Here is a 20,925-nt window from a genome sequence, read left to right as displayed (position 1 = left end):
TCTGCAAATTTTATGTTTAAGGGACTGTAGCTTGTATTTATTATAGCTTAAAGCTCTTTAGTTCTTTGTATTCAGGATCTAAAATCTTTGGTTCTGGTTTAGTTCTAGAGTTCCTGAGGTACAGCCACCTCTTAGAGATAATTTTTCTTGCTTTATTCCTTAAAACTCTGATATTTAGGGTTGTTCAAATAGGGTTCAGATGTTTGAATTATTGAAGAGACGTGGCTTCTTGAGAGTTTTGTGTTGAAAGTGTATCACCAGAAAGCTAAACAACCTTGGCTTCTTCATGTTGAAGGTCGGAACTAAAGGTAAATGTTGAAGTTAAACAATTCCTCTTTATAAAGAGAAACAAAGATGTGTCGTCTCATACATGTTCCCCATCTTTCTAGGGAGAGCGGAGCATAAAAATAGAGACAAACGAGTGAAATGAAAGAGAATTAATGAAGGAGATTATTCTGGAGAGAGCCAGGAGTCCTGATGCCTCACTTTGAAGGCCTCCTTCCTTTCTTTCTCTGCACAGAGGGATGGAGTGATGGAGGAGAGTTTTAGTCCCATGACGCTCGCTCTCATTTCCAAGTTTTTCCTCCCTGAGTGATGACGAAGCAGAGGAGCTCTCCATTTCCTTTTCCCATGGTCTTCGTCCATCTGTTTCACTCCATCTGCTGTCTTTTCCCCTTCGTATCTCACCTGTTGTCCTCTTCTTTTCTCCTCCGTTTGTTTCAGGTGGAAGAATAACATGTTTTTCTAATCATCCTTCAAATGTGATTAGGTTAAAACATGCAGCACATTTAGCATTTAATCATTTCCCCCTTGTCATCTGGTCCACCCTTTCTTTCTCTTCCTTTGTGCTATTTTATCCTATTAACAAAAAACAGCCATGACACTTTAAAATAAAGCAAAGTCTGCCTGTGTTGCATTTCCACATAATCCAATCTTAGTGTTTTTACAAGGTCAAAACACACGCTTTTAAAACTTAACCATTATTACATTATATTATTACTATCTAGAGCAGGGCGATATGACCAAAAATATTTATCACGATATGAAAATTTGCGATAACGATATAACTGATGTGACAGTTTAACCAAAAGGCATTTCCAGTGGAAATTGTCCGACATATCCTCAGCATAACCATGTATATTATCCACAAAACTTAAAAAGAGGTTATACACACACAATACGGTAATATTATGTTGAAGCACAGTACGGATCACTCTGCGAGGCTCCTGCCTACGATAGCCGTAATGCTCTGACAAGCCATCAAGCGGTGCGGCTTCGTAGCTTAGCAAAGTCGTACTAAAACATCTGACAGATTTTCGAGCGCCGTGTACGACATAAAATCGTTTCGAGGTCAGTAAACACAACCAGACTTCATACATAAGGCACACGGGATTATAAGGGACACTGTCGATTTTCAGAAAAATCAAAGGATTGATTTTAAGTGTGCCGTATTTTCCCAAAAAGCACGGTAATAACGACGGCCCGCTAGCATGCGCTACCAAAAATAGTGCTTTGTTGTTTTTCTGATGGATGAAAGCTAAACCAGTTCCGCACCACTGAAGTTGCAGCATTTTCACAAACCAATTCTGGTTCATCTGTTTCATTCAACGATCCGCTTTCGCCCTTCTCATTCTGCGTCGCCGCCATGTGCCTAGGAAAACAAAGGCACTGTGCATGCGCGCTTTACCCATATTCTATCGCGATATTTCATTTTCTTATTGTTTCTCCAACATTACACCAGTATTACCGTGAACGGTATGATATAGCCCAGGCCTATTACCATCATTACATTACCATTACATGTTAAAAGGCTTTCCTTTTTAAAGTGTGGTCTTGAAATGAGTGAAGTCTTTCATACTCCATAATCTGGAGTACTTTGTAATCAGTAATCAGAATAAGTGATGAACCCATCTCATAATTTTGACAATTTAATCTCAGATTTTTTACTTTACCTCATGATTCTACCTTCATCTGATCATTTTAACTTTCTAATCTCAGAATGTTTGAGAGTCTTGGAAATCAAGAATTTCGACTTGCTACATCAGAAAAAGAACAAAAAAAGTGTCCTGTGGTGGTATAAACCTTTCACTCTGCCTTTAAGTGGGTAAACAATAAATCACTTAGTGGATGTTTGCTTTTATTGAGCGTGAAGCTGTAGTGGAGGAAAGGAGGTGTGTTGGGTTTCTAACTCATGACCTAATTTTGGAGATTCCGCCTTCATGTAGTCAGGCCGTGATGGAGTCGTATCATCCACCCACAGGCCCTCTGTCTCCCTCTTCCTCTCAGCCTCGTAAATACGACACGTTGACGGATTGATTGAGTTCAGGTGTTCCTCCCACGCGCTCCCAGATGCTTTCGCTTCATCTCATCTGGACTTTCCCTCTTCTTGCAGCACAGATTCTTTCAGTCGACATTTGTGTTTCTGTTTCTGTGATGACCCCTCGGCAGCCTGGAAGTAGACTAAAAATACCAGATCGTAGCTAAGGGCGGTCATCACAAAACACAACAAAGCATCATCACTGTGCAGATGTTAGTCAGTGGTCTTCTCAGGCATAAAAAAAAGTCCCAAATCAGCTCCAAAGGTAGATCAGTGCAGCCTGAAGCTGTCGTATTTCTTCCTTTAAACCCGGCCTCACCTCCCAGTTCAACCACCAGCTGATGCTTCGTCAGCCGCTAACCATCTCCTCGCTTTGCTGGTGCATCATACTGGGAACCAGCAGAGGGGAACTGGAGGGCTGTGATGGAAAACAGGAAGCAGCTGGGTCAACATCCTGCCTGGCAGGGAGGGAGGGGTCGGCCCCGACACAGGCCGCCGTTTGTTGAGTGGGTGAACAATGTCCCCCTCTGTGTTCCCGCCAACCAATCGAGACGCTCCTCTCTGGATGGTTTCCAGACAGATGAGATGTTGGCAGCAGCAGTTTGGGCTCATTAAAGGGAGGAAAGAGGAGCAGTCAGGATGCTGTGTGGTGGAAAGTCAGTGGTTTTTAAGCTAAAATGAGGAGATTAACCTCCTAACACCCGAACTCTATCATGGCATGCATTTTTAATTTTTCTTTGCTATTTGGGCTGATTGGGACCTGATGAATGTAAAAACAAAGAATTACCAGATTTTTGCTTGTTGCCTAATTTTTGTTTCTGAGAAAAATGAGATCCACATATGAGGACATTAGTTTTAAATTTCGTTAGAACAGTGGCAGTATAATGTCCTCGTTAGTGGACATCAGGCCCTTGTAGAGAAAAATTAAGTATTTTGGTCTAGACAACCGAAAACGTGCTGTCCACATATGTGGATAAGATAAGATAAGATAAGATAACCTTTATTAGTCCCACACGTGGGAAATTTGTTTTGTCACAGCAGGAAGTGGACAGTGCAAAAGTTATGAGGCAAAAATTAGAATACAATAAGAATAAATACAGTACACAACTGTACAGAATAGAATAAAATACTATATACAGTAGAATAAAATAAAATAAATATACAATAAGATAAAAATAGAATACAAATACAAATACTATATACAACTGAGTAAAAATACAACGATGACAGAAAGGATTATTGCACTTAGTATTATTGCATATGTATGGATGTGTGTGCTTGATCAGTTAGTCTTTATTATGGAGTCTGACAGCAGTGGGGAGGAAAGACCTGCGAAATCTCTCCGTCCCACACCGTGGGTGCCGCAGTCTCCCACTGAAGGAGCTGCTCAGTGCTGTCACAGTCTGCTGCATGGGGTGGGAGATGTTGTCCAACAGGGATGACAGCTTAGCCGCCGTTCTCCTGTCACTCACCACCTCCACTGGGTCCAGAGGGCATCCTAGAACAGAGCTGGCCCTTCGGATCACCCTGTTCAGTCTCTTCCTGTCCCCAGCAGAGATGCTGCCGCCCCCAGCAGACCACACCATAAAAGATAGCAGAAGCCACAACAGAGTCATAGAAGGTCTTCAGGAGTGGGCCCAAACGACCTGAGTCTCCGCAGCAGGTACAGCCTGCTCTGCCCTTTCCTGTAGAGGGCGTCTGAGTTATGAGTCCAGTCCAGTCTATTGTTCAGATGAACACCAAGGTACCTGTAGCTGTCCACAGCCTCAATGTCCATACCTTGGATGTTCAGTGGTTGCAGTGGAGAATGCTTGTGCCTGCGGAAGTCTACCACCAGTTCCTTGGTTTTACTGGCGTTGATCTGGAGGTAGTTCTGCTGGCACCAGTCCACAAAGTCTTGGGTCAGACCTCTGTACTCCTTGTCGTCCCCATCAGTGATGAGGCCGACTATTGCAGAGTCATCAGAGAACTTCTGCAGGAAGCACTGGGTGGAATTGTGGGAGAAGTCTGCAGTGTAGATGGTGAAGAGGAACGGAGCCAGAACCGTTCCCTGTGGGGCCCCCGTACTGCAGACGACCCTGTCCGACACACAGCCCTGAGTCCTCACATACTGTGGTCGGTCGGTGAGGTAGTCCAGGATCCAGGTAGTGAGGTGATGGTCCACTCCAGAGTTCACCAGCTTGTCCTTTAGAACCGAGGGAAGAATGGTGTTGAAGGCACTGGAGAAATCAAAGAACATGATTCTCACAGTGCTTCCAGCGGTCTCCAGGTGAGCGAGGGAACGATGTAGGAGGTGAATGACGGCATCATCCGCTCCAATGCCAGGCTGGTAGGCAAACTGAAGTGGGTCCAGTGATGAGCTTATTAGGCGCCGAAGCTGAGCCAGGACCAACCGCTCCAGGGTCTTCATCAGGTGGGATGTCAGAGCCACCGACCTGTAGCTGTTGAGGTCCTTGGGGCGTGAAGTCTTTGGCACTGGTACAACACAGGAGGTTTTCCAGAGCTGTGGGACTCTTCCCAACCTCAGGCTCAGGTTGAAGAGGTGCTCCATCACCCCACACAGTTGGTCCGCGCAGGACCTGACGACCCTCGAGCTGATGCCATCTGGACCCGCTGCCTTCTTGCCATTAATCCTCCTCAGTTCCCTCCTAACCTGGGTGGTTGAGAGAGACAGGCTGGAGCCTTGTGTTGAGTGTGTATTGGATGCTGCAGTTGGGGGTGGGGGGGGAGTGAGCAGGGTGAATAGAGGAGGTGTGAAGTGTCTGAGGTGGAACAGCAGCAGTGGGGGTGGGTGAGTCTGCAGCCGATGTTGCAGACTGCCTCATGGCTGAATCAAATCTGTTGAAGAAATGATTCAGTTCATTTGCCCATCTCACATCCCTCCCAGGCAGAGAGTTCTGCTGTTTGTGGCCCAAGATGGTTCTGAGGCCTCTCCAGACTTCACCAACGTTGTTTTGTTGAAGCTGGTTCTCCATCTTCTGCCTGTAGCTCTCCTTCCCATTCCTTATCAGTCCCCTCAGCTCTCTCTGCACCCTTTTCAACTCCTCTTTGTCTCTGGATTTGAAGGCCCTAGGAGGATGCCAGGTGGCCTAGGAGGATGCCAGGTCCTAGGAGGTTAAAATTCAGAATTGAGACAAAAATGTAAAAAAGAAACTACATTAAAACATCAGAAACCAGCTGAATCAAAAGAAAATAAATTTATTGAGATATTTATTAGTTTTCTGTCAGTCGCACACTCTGCACGAAAACTGTCAGTGTGAGTCTCAGGTATCAATGCGTTAGAAAACCAGTGTTTCATGGGGCTTTTAGCACTTCCTGTCAGTACTGTGTAGTCTGAGGGTCTGCAGGCTGACACAGATTGCTGCAGATGAATTAGTAAAGAGGGGCTGGAGGCTCTAAGTGGCTCTGGCCCACTGGCCTACTTAACGGCAAGCCCGAGGTGTCTCAGAGTCCAGCAGTTTTAAAGGAGCCTGCGGTGGGATGACGGCTACAGAAAACATCTGGACGCCTCACGTTTTCTTTTTTATGAAAGGCGTTCATCAGCAGTTACTGAAATACAGCTTCTTTAATGATAAACTCAGAGGTTAAAGGTCGCACATCTCTATGCAGACTGAAGAGATTCCCCATATGTGACCACAGACATGTTAATGTCAAAGTATTGAAATTAAGTTGTATAAATAGAAATATTTTTAGATTGAAATGCCAATTATGACTAAGTTTCAATATAGATGAAATTAAAATGTCCCAATTTTGTGATTTCAATATGAGTTGAAATGTGACTTTAAATATTTTGATTTTATTTGTTGTATCTTATCCAGTAAAGTTTGTTTGAGGCTTTGAAACATTTTCTATTTACTTGATAACAGAACTTAAAGAACTACAGCTCCATATTGAATACTTTAAAGGTGTGTTAGAGTACCTTTACTGTACGGTTTTTAGCTGACTGTAGAAAACAAACAAACCCAGCTCTCTGTAAGAGGCCACATTCTTTCAGTAGGAGGGCCCAGATTTGGTCCACGGGCCTGTGTTTTCTCACTGCTGGTGTTTTGTCCTGTTTGAAGTGTGTGTGTGTTTTTAAAACCACAGAGTGTTTTTGTTAGAGAGCCGTCTCTGCAGTGTGAGTGGAAACGACCTCCCTGATAATACCAACATTATCGCACTCCAATAACACACACACACACACACACACACGCACACACGCACACACAGTGCAAGTGTGTGTGTGTGGTTTGACATCATTTGGCCTCCGCCCTCCTCATTTCCCATGACCTCTGACACTCGGCACCTCAGATGGTTGCAGGAGTTAATTTGTGGGGAACCTTTAGAAGAATTTAGAATACAAATATTTTCTCATCTACTGATTTTGTCTTTATTTCCTGATTCTAACATTTGATTGATTGATTCTAAGATTAAAGTGCTTAAAGAACATATAGATTAATGTAAGTTGATCTCCCTCTTAATGGACTTGTACGTTTTTATATAGTGTTATTTTTTGGTTGCTTTTAACCTTTGTATTTTCTCAGCTGTGGTTCTTCATGGTTCTTCTGTACCATGACGGTATTTCTGATCGTGTCCTGTTATCGTGTTCAGTCTGCTGTGACTTTTGGCCTGGTGTTGGTCGTCTGTCAGCTTTAACAAGCCTCTTCTTCCTCTTTGTCACCCTTAACAAGCCTCTTCTTCCTCTTTGTCACCCTTGACACCACTGAGGAGGAGCTGATTGGCTGCCTCGTTACTCCATCAGGCATTTTTAATTCCATTTTTTCCCTGAAGGCATCACATGTTCCTCACAGTTTAATAATGTGTGTTTTTCCTTTCTTTGTGTCTTCCAGATGCGTTTGTAAACAGTCAGGAGTGGACGCTGAGTCGGACGGTGCCCGAGCTCAAAGTGGTGAGTTCAGAGCGTTAAAGGGGAGGGGGTCACCTGTCCAAGAGTCAAGCTTCAGCGGGATGGCATACCACTATGGAGATCATTTCCTGCCAAAACTTAACAAAAATCCCAACAAACAAACAACAAACAGAAACATTAAAGAGATTTATTTTTTAAATGTCGAGATTGGCTGCTGTTCAGGGGAGCAACTCAATGTAAAGGTGCTCTAAGTATTTTATTTTGAAGATTTAGTTACTTCTAAAAACCCAACCTGGACTTCTGTCTCACGATTCCTGACTTGCAGGCTTTAGGACACTACAAGAAGTGAATACACGAAGATAACCAAACAGATGTACAATTTTGATCATTTTAACTTTGAAGATTAAATAAAATAAAATAAAATAAATGATAGATGTTAAAATTGTGAGATTAAAATTTCATAAGTTAAATGTTTTGAGATAAAAGTTTAAAAACATGTTGAAAATGTAATTCAAAAGTAAAAATGATTAGATGAGATTAACTATGAGGTCATGTCAAAATTATGAAAGTAAAATGTCAAAGTTGTGAGATTATAACATCAAAATTAAAACAATACATCACAACCATGAGAAGCAAACTTTAAAAGCAAAATGTTAAAATAAAGTCAAATATTTACGTTAAGTATAAAAACTATAAGACCAAAATATTAAGCTCAGAGATAAAAGTAAAATATTACATTTTATGTCTAAAATGTCAAAATTATGATATAACTTGGGGACTAAAAAAAAAAGCTTTTATAGCACAATATTAAAATTTCGAGATAAAAGTTAAATATTCACATAATGTATAAATATTTTAAAAGTAAAATATCAATATTTTCATTTAACTAAAATTTAAGTTGAGATTATTATGGGCCTAACAAATAAAAAATTGCGAGTAACTATGATTCATATTTCATTTCTGCTGAAGCATTTGTTTGTCCACTCACAGAAGCAGTAACAGCTCCATGTGCTTGAATTATATCATCTTCACCAGCAACACTAGAAAACTTTTAAAACCAGTATGAGTTCCTGTTGATGGAGTGATTACAGTCTGCTGAATGTTTTAGGAGATGCTAACTTCCCTTCTGTCTCCCCCTCAGGGCATTGTGGGTAATCTGGCCAGTGGTAAGTCAGCGCTGGTCCACAGATACCTGACGGGAACGTATGTCCAGGAGGAGTCACCAGAGGGTAAGAACATCATAGCATGTCTGTCTTTGTTTGGCTGGACCAGCTATTTCTTCTTCTTCTTCTTCTAATAAAATGGCAGAGCAGTCGTCCGCCTTCTCAGACTGAATCAGTCTAAAACACAGAGGAGAAAATAATGAGCGGATTAAACGTCATTTAACGACCTCCTTACAGCACAAGTCTAACCAGCAGAGCGAAAAAAGCTCCTCAGTCAGGCTCAGAAGCTTTCCAAGTCGCATTAAAAAGAGATTTCACTCCACTTTTGGGAGAAAGCTGAAGTGGTTTTTTTTGGGTTCAAATAAACATTTGTAGAGTTTGAGATGGAGCTGAATCACCGCAGGAGGCTTTAAATGATCAGATCTGCTGGTTTAATGCCGATCTGTCAGCCTGTTAGAGGGAAAATATATCAATATAAGCAATGAGTGACTGAAAATGAATACTGAGTGAGATGAAAACAGCAGAAAGTGACATTAAAAAGTCAAACTTTTATTAGATATTTGTTCTGCTTACTGAAAAACCAACAAATTTGACCTCTTTGGGGCGTGAGCGTGGATTTAAAAAGTGAAGAAGAAGTGATTTAAGCATAACATCGCGCTCAGTTGCTTAATATCTGAGAAACAGTGAACACCCAAAAGGTTAAACTTCTCTGCTGGCTGACCCAGAATCACTTATGAAACTTTAAAGATGACTTTTTGTCTCAGAGAAAAGATGAAGCCCTACTTTCCTCCGGTGTCTCAACTCACACGCCCTGCAGGGACGGCCATATTCCTCATGTAATATTAAAGCTGCCCACACACACACTGTTACTGTACAGGACGGCAGGGTCCTCAGGCACAGACCCACTTTACGAAACCCGCTTTAATATTTCAGCACATGAGCTGTTTCCTCTCAGGGATCCTGCACGCACAGCCAAGGCACTTTCTGCTCACTTTCCTTTATCAATCACACCGACAGACGCTGCAGCGCTTTTACTTTTCATTCATTCATCCTTCTACTGTCCAGAGAGGTGGTGCACCGAACTCACAGTTCAAACCACTGGTGAGGAGCTTTAAGCTCGAGTTGTTTAGTTGAAGCAAAAAAGCTTCTTTATTCCCTCAGAAAAAAACAAAAAAACTGCATCTTTCTGATAACTAACAGGGGCGATACCTCTGCCTGTATAAAGAAATCAATGGCATGTATGGAGGACCAAACTTGCCAAAATAAGCAAGCCAATAACACAAATTATGCCATTAAATGCACCTATAAAAATATTAAAAATGATTGCCGTCTTTCACATGAGACATAAATGGTTTTTTTTCTTATGTATTATTTTTTTCTGTTTTCCTTTTTTTTTAAATTTATCTGTCTTTATTTATACATAAGTACGTCATTACGTTTAGAACTTTTAAATTCATCTTGCAGCTGCTTTTATGTTTACTCATCTTTATATTTATTTTGCAAGTTATTTATTTTTATCATCAGTGTTTTTTATTTCTTTTTTAATTTTGGCAGTTTTGGTCCTTCGTGCATAACTAAAAATATATATTTATGAAGCCTGACACCAAGTTTTTAAAAAGTTTTTAAAAGAGCTAAAAGAAGAATATGCAAAGGATGAAAATCCAATAGTTAAATCAAAATCAAAAGTTTATAACAGCTTCAAATCAAGTCTGAAAACAGTCTAAAACTAGTAAATATATAAATTAAAGTCCAAAATAAACTCTAAATAACCCAGACCAGGTCCATAAAGTCCCCAAACAAACACAAAAGAATTTAAAACAAGATCTTTTATTGTTTAATTTCTTCTTTGTTGCTTTTACTTACCATGATTGCCTGAACGTTTTATTGTTGTAAATGTTTTTTGGGTTTTTTTGTTCTTAATCTTTTCACTGTACATTTTAGTCCAAAACCATTTTCCAAAATTAACAAAAAATGGCAAAAATCAGGTCAGAACCACAATCCAAACACAAGTCTACAATTAGGCCCAAATTCGTTGACATCAATTTGTATATCAAATATCAATATCAAATTACTCTAAAAACGTCTAAAATGATGACCAAACTCCGTCTGAAATCAGTTCTTACATGGTCCAATTTAATGAACCCAAAATAAGTCCCGAACACCCCAAAACAAAGTCTAAAAGCAGTAAAAATCAGTCTAATATATTTCAATAAATATTTTCAAAACTCGTGTCTATGCTCAGTAACGTTAACATATTTTTAAAGAAAGTTTTATTTTCTTCACTATTTCCTTGTTTTTGGTTTTAGTTGCGTTAGTGCTCAATACCCTTCTTTTTGCTGTCCTTTCACATTAAAAGCTTTAAGTTGGCTGACCAGATGAAACTCCGTTACTTTAAAACCTCTGCAGAACGTTTTGAATTTTTCAGTCTAATTAAAAATGCTGCAGCCAGAAGTCTTCAGACGGAACAGAGTCAAAGAAGTACTTTGGCTACTTTTGAGGGTCCGCTGTGGAGCTGCAGCTAATTACCCCCTGCCGACCTCTTTGTGTATTTAAAGCCTTGAAAACCATCAAACATGGTTTATTTGAGAAGAAACCTTTGCTGCTTTTGTTATGTTGTTATGTGGGGACCCACCCCGAAATCAGCCCGCAGACCAATTTTAGCTGCTGGTCCCTCTGCGGAGAGACTTCGAAGTGTGGGAGGCAGGAAGAGGAGGAGGTTTATTTTTTTTAATTTAATACGCCTGCAGAGAGGTCGATCAAAGGTCAGCTGATAAGAGGGGACCCCAGGGACTACATTAAAGCACAAAAAAGAAAAAAACTACAAGCAGAGCAAAGACAGCTGGGAAGAGAGTTGGTGGCGATGGGGAATCCCAGAGCAGATAACTTCACGCTAAAACATGAGAAAGTCTTCCACGGTGGTGACGTTCTCCTCAGTGTCGTGCTGCTAAATGCCCGGCGGCCTCCCGCCTTAATTACACTGCAGCGCTGCCAAAAGCAACACGACACGGCTTTTCGAGCAGGTCCACATACCACATTCAAACAACGGCTCCCCCTTATCTCTTATCGAATTACTTGGCACCACTGCCCGTCGAGGAAGCGGCGATTCAAGTCCAATTAAATAAAAAAAAAGGAGATAAAAAGCTTTTCTGAAATCGTTGCATAACCACAGAGAAATAAAAGCAGCCCAAGGGGGAAAGCTGTTTTGAAATTCCTCGGATCTAAAAATACGCCGGCTGCCTGGATTCCCATGGCGATTGATTGGGAGCGGAGTTGGTGGCTTGCGAGCGGCGAGGCGACCGCAGCGCCATGAAGCCACCGACCAGAACTATTCTGAGGCTGCAGGCTGGAGCCTCGCTGCTGCAGAGGGAAAAAAAGCTTCATCGCTGACTCAAAAACATGCAGGTTGCCCAGATTTACCTCTGTGGTGCGTTTAAGGACTGTCAGAAATGCCCAGATTTATTTCTATTTCTAAAGACTCTGACACTTTGCAGAGAGTGAAATCCTGCAGAAGCAGCACTGATAGTTTGAGAAAAAGTCCGACTGAGACTGTTTGTACAGCAGCACATGGGATCCATTACAACAGGGAGAGAGAGGGGAGCTATGGTTGGGAAATCACCCACAGCCACCAAACTAATGCTGCTGACTGTGGTTTGAGGAGCTGCCGCTCTCACAAGCAGCCAAACATCATTCACAGATTCTATTGTTCTTGTGGCTTTAACGGAAAAAGAAACGCTGGGAGGCATCAACAAAGTCTCCAGTCCAATCTTTCCAGAACAGTCATTAAGTTTTATTTTATTACTCTATTATTATTTTTGTCAGGTTTACACAGACATGTGGAGAGGCAAGCTTTGGTTCAGTCTGCGATTTGTCAGAAAAGAAGATGACACCCCAAAAGTTTAGTTCATTATTATTTATTCTTCAGTGATCGTACCAGAAGGAGCAGGAGTACAGCTCTGAACATCCAGTCACGAAAAACAATCTGCGGCTACAAGAAGTCAACAGAGTCTCAGCATCAAGGAGTCATAGAAGACACACGTGTATTTAAAAACCTCAGATTTAATCCTGCCCATAAAAACTTTTCTCTTGCCACAAGGGGTCACCACAGTGGGTCGCTCTGCATGTTTAATTTGGCAGATTGTTATGCTGGGCAACTTTCCTGACGCAATCTCAAACGGGATTAGTGTCTCCGACTGGAATCTAAGCAGTGACAGGTGAGTATGGTGGCCACCACACAAGGCAAAGATTAAATCACCTCCCAAAATTTCCAAATCTGAACCTAAAAAATTTACAAGAAGTCCTAAACTTATTCCAAAATTGAATCCAAAACTTACTAAGTCCCGAATTAAGTTTAAGTCAAACCAAAACCCAGTTCAGAATCATCCAAACCCCTAAAGAGTTAAAAATCAGTCTTGAATCAAGTCCCAAGGTTAAACACCACAAAAGTAAGTCCAAAAACCAGATCACTAAATCAGAATCCCAAACTGAAAAATGTCCAAAATTTACAACAAAACGAAGTCAAAGTCAATTTAAAACAGTCCAAAATGATTCCAATCAAGTTCTTAAAGAGTCCAAAATCAAAGTCTTGAATAAAGTCCCGTAGTAACTGAAACAGCCCAAATCTAAATCTCCAGTAAGTCTAAAACAATTCAAAACCAGATGATTGTAAGTCACAAATCAAGTTCAAATGCTGCAAAGCCACCTCCCAGAAAATTTCAAATCCAAGTACAAGTTTTAAAGGGCCTCAAACTAATTTTAATAATAATTTCAACCCACAGTCCAAAATCAAAGTCTTAAATCAAGTTCCAAATAACTCAAACAGCACAAAACTAAGTCCCCAGTAAGTCTAAAACAGTTCAAACACAGACCCAAATCAGAGGACTAAAGTCCAAAATCTTCCAAACCATGTCCCTGAATAGTCCATAATCAAAATGTAGAATGAAGTCGGTTTTTAAATGAGTCTAAAAGCAGCTTAAAGTCAAGCCAGAAAAAGCTTTTTTTTTTTTTTTTTTTAAAACATAAATAAATAAAAATCTACTCACCAAAACCACAACTCAGAAAGTCAAACTTTCTAAATACAGTCGAGTTCAAACAACTGAAAACTAAGTAAACTGTAAATCTGAAACAGTCCAGATGCAAAACATTTAGGAAAAAACATAAAGAAAAAACTCTGAAATGGTCCCAAAACATAGTTGATAATGAAAACAGTCTAAGGTTGATTTCCTGCTGCCATTAGGTATCTTTAGTGTAATGCTGGGGCGGGGCAGCATGTTAAAGCTTTGTACTCCGCTGGCTCTTCCACATCATTACTCATACAGAGAAAACACGTTCAGCATGTTACAGAATGGCAAAGAAATCCAAACGTCTTCGTTCAGCTCCAAGTTTGCTGAAAGTGATTAATGTGACCTCAGCAATGTCTAATGACTCAGCGTCTTTGTATAAATCTGCAGTAACGAGGTGGTGACAGTGACATAAATGAACCCAAACTCATGAAGGAAAGCGGTCCATCCTTCCTCTCACCTCTGTCCTCCTCTTCCTCTCAGAGCTTTTCTCGTGTTTACGTGTTTGTTTATTCACTGCTTTGACCTCCAGCTGACTGCAAATGAAACTGTGTACTGTTCTTTACTGCTCTTTCTACTTCTTCTTCTCTCTCGTGTCCTCTCTTTGAACCTCTCTCAAACACCTTCCTCGCTGTCTCCTGATTGGACTGTGCATGCATTAACTGTGGCTGTTGTTTTGCTTTTTGTTTCCTCTCTTTCTTCCTTCGGGGCTGATCTTGTACAATAGCTGACGTGGATGCAGGTAACTATCCTTCCTCTCTCCTTCACCTGTCCATCCCTCTATCCTTCGATCCATCGCCTCATTGGTTCAGACAGCAGCACGTTGAGATCAGCTCGGGTTCAGCACCGCGTCTCATCTCCGCGTCATCAAACAACCGCCAAACATCACGCTGCACGTCTCCAGGGATTTAACTGCTTCATCGTTCATTTTTGTTTTTTGTTTTTTTACATGTTTGTACAAATAATTTCATCAAGTCAGATTTGAAACATCTGGATTATTTAATGCTTCCAGCTGCTGAACCTGAAGCTGAACTCGATTGGCTGCTGCGACTGAATGTGTAGCTCCGCCCCCTCATTATCTAATCATATTTTTTCTCGTCTCCATCCTCATCATGTTCACCTGCTTCACTGATTTTCTTCCATCTTGATCAAAAAAGGTGAACGATCTTAGATTAATTTCAGATCACTAGTGAACCATTTTTCATGTTTAGTAATAAATCCGTGTTCACTTTCCTTTTTCTGCCTGTTTAAACTCCAAAGGATGAACTTATGACTTTTTATTTGTCTTTAAAGAATCAATAAGTGATTCTATTAACCGATTAAAGAGAAAATCGTAACACTGGAGACTTTAATTGCATGTGGGGATCAGTCAGCTGTGTTTATGATCCTGTTTCGTACGTTTGTTCCTATAATGGTGCAGAAGTAAGATGACTAGATGGCTGTATTGATCAGTGAAGACATTAGTTACATGTTAAAGGTATTAATCAGTTTATCAAGCTGGACTCATCGCAGAATGACCACAGACACACACACTGTAAATAAAAGATCGACATCCACTGTCATAAGTTGTGCTGATGCACTCCTCAGAAGCTTTGAGGGCTTTTATTGTGAAAGGCAGCCCCTCTCACAAAAATCAGCTCCTCTTGACGCAAATATTTAACGTCAGGGTAAAGAAAAGGGCAAGTGATGGAAACATGTCCACTTCCTGTGCTCGCCGCTCTCTAAACATCTACTGTGTTATTACTGCAGCTGCGCTAGCTCGGCCACGCCATCCCAAGATCAGCTGATCCAGCTGAGAGAGAGAGAGAGAGAGCCCGAAATAACACCGGTGACTTCCTGTAAATGCTGAGGAAGAGACGCTCGTTCCCACAGTGACTTGCCACACTGCTGTTTATATTTGTGTCAGAGTGGAGTTTCTTAAAGCAACAGCAAGCTCGGAGATGAACGGTCAGAGCACAACAAAATGCACGAGTTCACGGTAGAAAGAGGCAGAAGCTGTCGGATCATCAGTGCTCCTGATGAGATGTTCCAGGTCCTCAGTCATCTGCAGGCACCTGTTACAGCAGAACATCAGGTGGGAGCAGGAAGCTCCTCCTTCTGCCCCCCTGGATTTTTGACCCTGTTTGAAGCTGGTTTTTAGAGCAGTGTAAGGCACTGAGAGGCTTCCGTATTGCTTAAATGTGGTCACAGCCACAGACTGTACATAAAAGATGGCTTACCCCGTTTTGTGTTTTTTTTTTTTTTTTTTTTTTTAACCCTTAGTGTTTTTCGCTCTCAGCTGCTGGTTATCTCCGTCATCCCCCCATATGTATTAGTTTACTTTCCTGTCCAATCACCTCCCTCCTGTGTAGCGTTCATCATCTCACACTCGATCAGCCGGATCAATCGATGATCGGCTCCACCTCCCTGTAGATCAGACCTCCTCCCACCGCTGGCATCGCTGTTAGTAACCTGTGTGTCTTTTCTGCAGGCGGGCGCTTTAAGAAGGAGATTGTAGTGGACGGTCAGAGTCACCTGCTGCTCATCAGAGATGAAGGAGGCCCCCCGGAAGCACAGGTGGGTACTGCACCTCCTTCTGACTGGACTGTGAGAACACTGTGAGCCCAGAGAGCCCGGCATTTTTGTTAGGCTGATATTTGTGAGAAACAATGATTTTATGCTTTAAATAAAGTTTGGATTTACAACCTTGTTTGTGTGTGTATGTGTGTGTGTGTGCAGTTTGCGTTATGGGTGGACGCAGTCATCTTTGTCTTCAGTCTGGAGGACGAGATCAGCTTTCAGACTGTTTATCACTACTTCAGCCGCCTCGCCAACTACAGGAACACCGCTGACCTGCCGCTGGTGCTTGTCGGCACACAAGGTACTACACACACACACACACACACACACACACACACACACACACACTAGCCTCTGTATAGACACCAAATCTTTGTATTGTTTAAAACTCTACTTGAAGGGGTTTATTTTTAGTCCCTAGCAGGAAGCTCTCTCTTTCTCTCTGAACAGTCTGCTTTTCTAGAGCTTTGCTACCACCTAGTGGTGCACAATCCTAATTGCAGCTGTAAACTTGACTTCATTGCCTCTGATTAGCATTTTGTGGCTGCTGTTAATTTTAAGTTTATTCCTCCTTTTCTTTATTTGTATTTTATGCACTCATAAAAGTATTAGAAAAAATGTCTGCCCTGCAAACTGCCGTTATTCTACATAGATCCAGATATAGGAACCATAAAACTGAGAAGACACAGCAGGAAAACATCAGTAGATTTGTAGAGTGTTTAGGCTGAACGCTGGCCAATCCGCGCATCAAAGGACATGAATAATTCTTTGTCGTTACAGTTTTGTCTTTATTATCAGTCTGAACTGAAAGTTATTCCTCTGTTTGGACATTTTAAGGCAGCATTTTCATTTGTTTTACTCTTAATGGATCAGTTAATCCAATAAAGTAATGATCTGATTAATAAACAGTTGAGTCAAAGCTCACCATGGTAACTGATGCTGCTCCTGACCTGGTGATTTTATGTTTGGGTTTAAAATAATCTGGAAGCAGCACATTTTTATTTACAGCATGATTTTAATAAACTTGATAAGTTCTCTGCTGGAAGAATGTGTTTTAACTAGAGATGGCACGATACCGATTCCGATATCATAAATTTGGATATCTGCCGATACCGTTATGAATCCGATATAGCGCATTTTGTAATGAATAAAACTGTTTTTTTTAAATAAATATCTTGCTGCATTTTGTATAAGTTTATACTCAAGTTTTAAAAAACAAGAGACTGAAGCTATTCTGTTATACCTGTATGCAAAAAATACACTGCACCCAAAACATTTTATAGTTCAGCAACACTGATCAATCTAATAAATTTAAACCTACACCATCCTCCCTATTCTGGCTTTTTATAGAGTACTTACCTACCTAGCTAATAGGGTTGCCAACTCCCAGCAAAAATATTAGGGAACCAACGTCCGCCCTTAATAATCACCTTTAATTTAATGCATGTGTAAAACAAATGCACAGAAATCAATTATTTTTCTACAATAATTAAATAGATTCAACATCTTTCTTCAACAGAATTACAGACTACACAGATGGTGTCTTCCCAAAGGAAAAAGTACTATAGCTTACTAGGGTGTGTATTAGACTTATTAGTTACTATATGCAATAATGGATTTCTATACATTTAATCAGGTGACCACTTTTGTTGTAAGATTCAGATAATTATTTATTCAAAGTTTTTAAATGACATAACAAAGAAAAATATTTCTTTGTGCCCCCCTTTCCCTGTTAATGTCCTACCTGGCCCCTGGCAAAACTTTGCTAGAGCCGCCCCTGCACAGTTACCAGCCGTCAGCTACCTAAAAAAGGATCCTGGTGTTATTTGTCTCTCAGAAACAGTTCATAACTTCCCTTCAACTCATTCATGTCACCTAAAAGGTAAACCTGTTTCTCCATCACCTGTTCAGCTCTGATGATTCAGTAAGGACATCTCCTGGTTTCATCTTCATGTTTCCCTCTCACCACATATACAAACACATATCATGACCAGCAGCTTTTACAGCTGTGGCTCCAGCAAACATCAGCTGATACTAGAAAGTAGCATTAAATACATTCTAACAACAGCTCATCAAGCTTAAACGTGCTGCTGTTGTTTATCCGCTGGTCTCCTCTTTCTAGCGCAAAGTGGGCGATAAACAAACAAGAAAGACGGGACTTGCGACAGAAAAGCTGATCAGCTGATCACTGATCAGTTTCATGTTTGAAGTAATAACAGGAGAGGGAGGGGGAGTGAATGAGAGAAGTGGATGCAACTGCGCAGCAAAGACAGAATAACTCCAGCTTTGTGTCTACTTTTTAATTCTAACTGAAGTACGAGACAAATCGCTTCCCACTTGTTTTACTTCTCTGGGATAGTTTTCGCCGAGATGAAATGCCGCGGTTAGGAAGCATGTAGCGAGGCTCCAAATGCTCCAACAGACCACCAACAGGTCTCGCAGACAACAGCCGCTCTATCACGTGACACATACTGCTCCGATGCGCTGAGCTGGGTTATGCCAAGTAGCATGTTTTGTGAGGTGATTTTGTGATACTTTGGATCGGATTACATTTTTTATTTCTCTCCGATATCTGATCCAGTAATTTAGGTCAGTATCAGACCGATACGATACGTAATATCGGATCGGTCCATCTCTAGTTTTAACATGTCTGATTGGTGTAGGGGCACTCATAGGGATGATTTTCTGAGGAAGAGAGCCTGAAGCAGGTAGCAAAGAAAGATGAAAACCACCAGCATGATACCTGTTATCTCCTGCTGGGGTTTTAGGTTTTGTTGAGTCAGCCAAAAAACAATGAAAGCCTAGCTGTGTTGACGACTCTTGACTCTTGAAGCAGAGTCCTGCTGTGCTGTTACTGAGCTGAAATCTTGTATGTATGAATGTATTTACAGTCTCACTGAGTTTGTCCCTGTAAGCTGCAGGCGGAGAGAAACACCAGAGAGCACAAATATTCTCCACAAACGAGCAACAATAAAGACCCAGTGTTTGTGTAATCACTGAAATCATCTCAGGACGCCGCTTCCACATTCTGATATTCATTTCCAGCCGCAGTTAAAGTTACCTGTATAACATCTGCCTGCCTCTGTCATCCTTTTTTCCTGGTGTTCACCTGAAAAAACCAACATGAACCCATGTTGAGTTTAACAGCCAGCACATCTAAGAGTTGGTTCTACATTCTTTAGCAGATAGGTTAAATAAAACAGAGGCAGGTACAGTGATAACAGGAGCAATTACTTTGACACATGTGGTCCCTCAAACATTAAAACAGGAGGAAACGTCTTTAAACACAGGACAGGTTCTTCATGTCACCTCCAGTGACATCTGAGTCATTTTAAAGTAATTCTAGTGTTGTTCATGGAGGCGTTCATTCCTTAAAGTGAAATACTCTCGTATAAATAATTACAAATATTACTAATAGATGTTATTTGGCAGATTTTTGCATGAGCCGGTCCTCTCTAGAGCTGTTGTTACTACCTATTTTGTTGCACTTGGAAGTAGCTTAATCCAAACGTGCTTATTACTCTCATAACCAGCAGATGGCGCCAGAGTACTGCTGAAGTTTTCCTAGTTAAAGTCTGGGCTCTTGTTTCTTTTCACCTTCATGAGCCACAGCGCTGATGTGGAGGCGTTCCTTCTGATTCTACAGGCCAGAAATCTAATAAAATACATGACTGAGTCAGTCTTACGGCTTTTATTATATTTATGACACCTTATATACCTACATTAGGGTAAACGCCTGAATAAAAATAGATTGGTGCCTTTGAGTTTCTTTCTTTTACTGTAAAATGTGGATTTAAAGTTAGACTCAAGCTCTTTCTTTGTCATTTCCCTCTCAGACGCCATCAGCTCGACCAATCCGAGGGTGATCGACGATACCCGGGCCAGGAAGCTCTCCAACGACCTCAAACGATGCACCTACTATGAAACCTGCGCCACCTACGGCCTCAACGTGGAGCGAGTCTTCCAGGATGGTAAGCAGCCATCTGTCAGGGAAAAGTGTCCAACACGACCGGGAAACCAGAGTCCAGTCCTCTGGGAAGGTGACATTCCTCCCCGGCACACTCCCTCCTCCTCCTCCAACGTCCCGGCCGGAGCCATTCGAACGCTCTTAATCACACATCAATTAAGACTTAAATGGACCCGCTCAGCTATTTAGCTCAAACCGAACAGCAATTAAGTTTTATCATAGCGGGGGGAGGAAGGTGGGGGGCTACAAAAAGAGACAATTCCCCAACGGGATTAATAAAAGAATCAGACATTACAGCGGGAGGAAGGACAAAGAGGAGGAGCAGGAGAGTGTCCGGAGCCGTCAAGGTCCTGACTGACCCAGACACTGCATGCACATCTGCATTAAATGAGTGAATAAATATGTGATCTGATCTGTGTCTAAGTCACAGTGACACAAAGACACAGTGTGTTTAGGTACGTAACTGACAAACAGTTTAACAACCTTTACTGAACAAGAGCAACCTGTGATTTCTGAGGGTGGATTTCCCCTGTTCAAAGTCATTCTGTGGTGTAGTTACTGGGAAGAAGCCATAAAAAGTGACGTATCTTTAGTTAAGTCCCAATTAGAAGCCTCAAACCTCAATGTAACTGAGCTTTAGGTTTGTGAAGTATATCCCCTGATGTTTGGCGTCTTCCTTGGTTTGAAGCCCCCAGTTTACAGTGTTGCCTCGGCCATTCTTCACGTATTGGTTCATAGGTTCATTGCGTCTGAAGGCCCAAACTTAGGATGCCACCTCCACCATCTTAAGTCGTTTGGTGCTACATGTTTGGTTGAGTATTAGACTTTCTGGGCCCAAACTGTGATGCGAGTCCTGACCGTGATTTTCTTTGTATTTGTGATTTTGTCTGAGGCAATTTCTTGGTGATTCATTGGATCTGAAAGCCCAAATTTGTGATGCTCCTTCATCCACATTTAATTTTTGTGTCCATGAATTCTTCCCGAGTTGATTTTTGCTGGATGTTTGATATGGTTTG

General features: G+C 41.4%; 1 protein-coding gene across 9 annotated transcripts in view; it reads left to right on the top strand.

The window, feature by feature from the left end:
* The window catches only part of agap1 (ArfGAP with GTPase domain, ankyrin repeat and PH domain 1), a 187,092-nt gene that overhangs the window by 78,428 nt on the left and 87,739 nt on the right, over positions 1-20,925 (top strand). For 5 of the 9 annotated variants that reach the window (XM_076880498.1, XM_004565583.6, XM_004565580.6 and 2 more), the window contains 6 exons: positions 7,147-7,205; positions 8,305-8,392; positions 14,111-14,125; positions 15,854-15,939; positions 16,102-16,243; positions 19,779-19,913. In XM_076880498.1, the coding sequence (XP_076736613.1) occupies positions 7,147-7,205; positions 8,305-8,392; positions 14,111-14,125; positions 15,854-15,939; positions 16,102-16,243; positions 19,779-19,913 (525 nt within the window). The remainder of the gene's footprint in view (positions 1-7,146; positions 7,206-8,304; positions 8,393-14,110; positions 14,126-15,853; positions 15,940-16,101; positions 16,244-19,778; positions 19,914-20,925) is intronic. The other 4 variants (XM_076880500.1, XM_076880499.1, XM_024798595.2 and 1 more) reach the window with 1 other exon arrangement.

Source organism: Maylandia zebra, linkage group LG23 (genome assembly GCF_041146795.1).
Source record: "Maylandia zebra isolate NMK-2024a linkage group LG23, Mzebra_GT3a, whole genome shotgun sequence".
Classification (NCBI taxonomy): Eukaryota; Metazoa; Chordata; class Actinopteri; order Cichliformes; family Cichlidae; genus Maylandia; species Maylandia zebra.
This window is presented reverse-complemented; position numbering and strand designations above follow the sequence as displayed.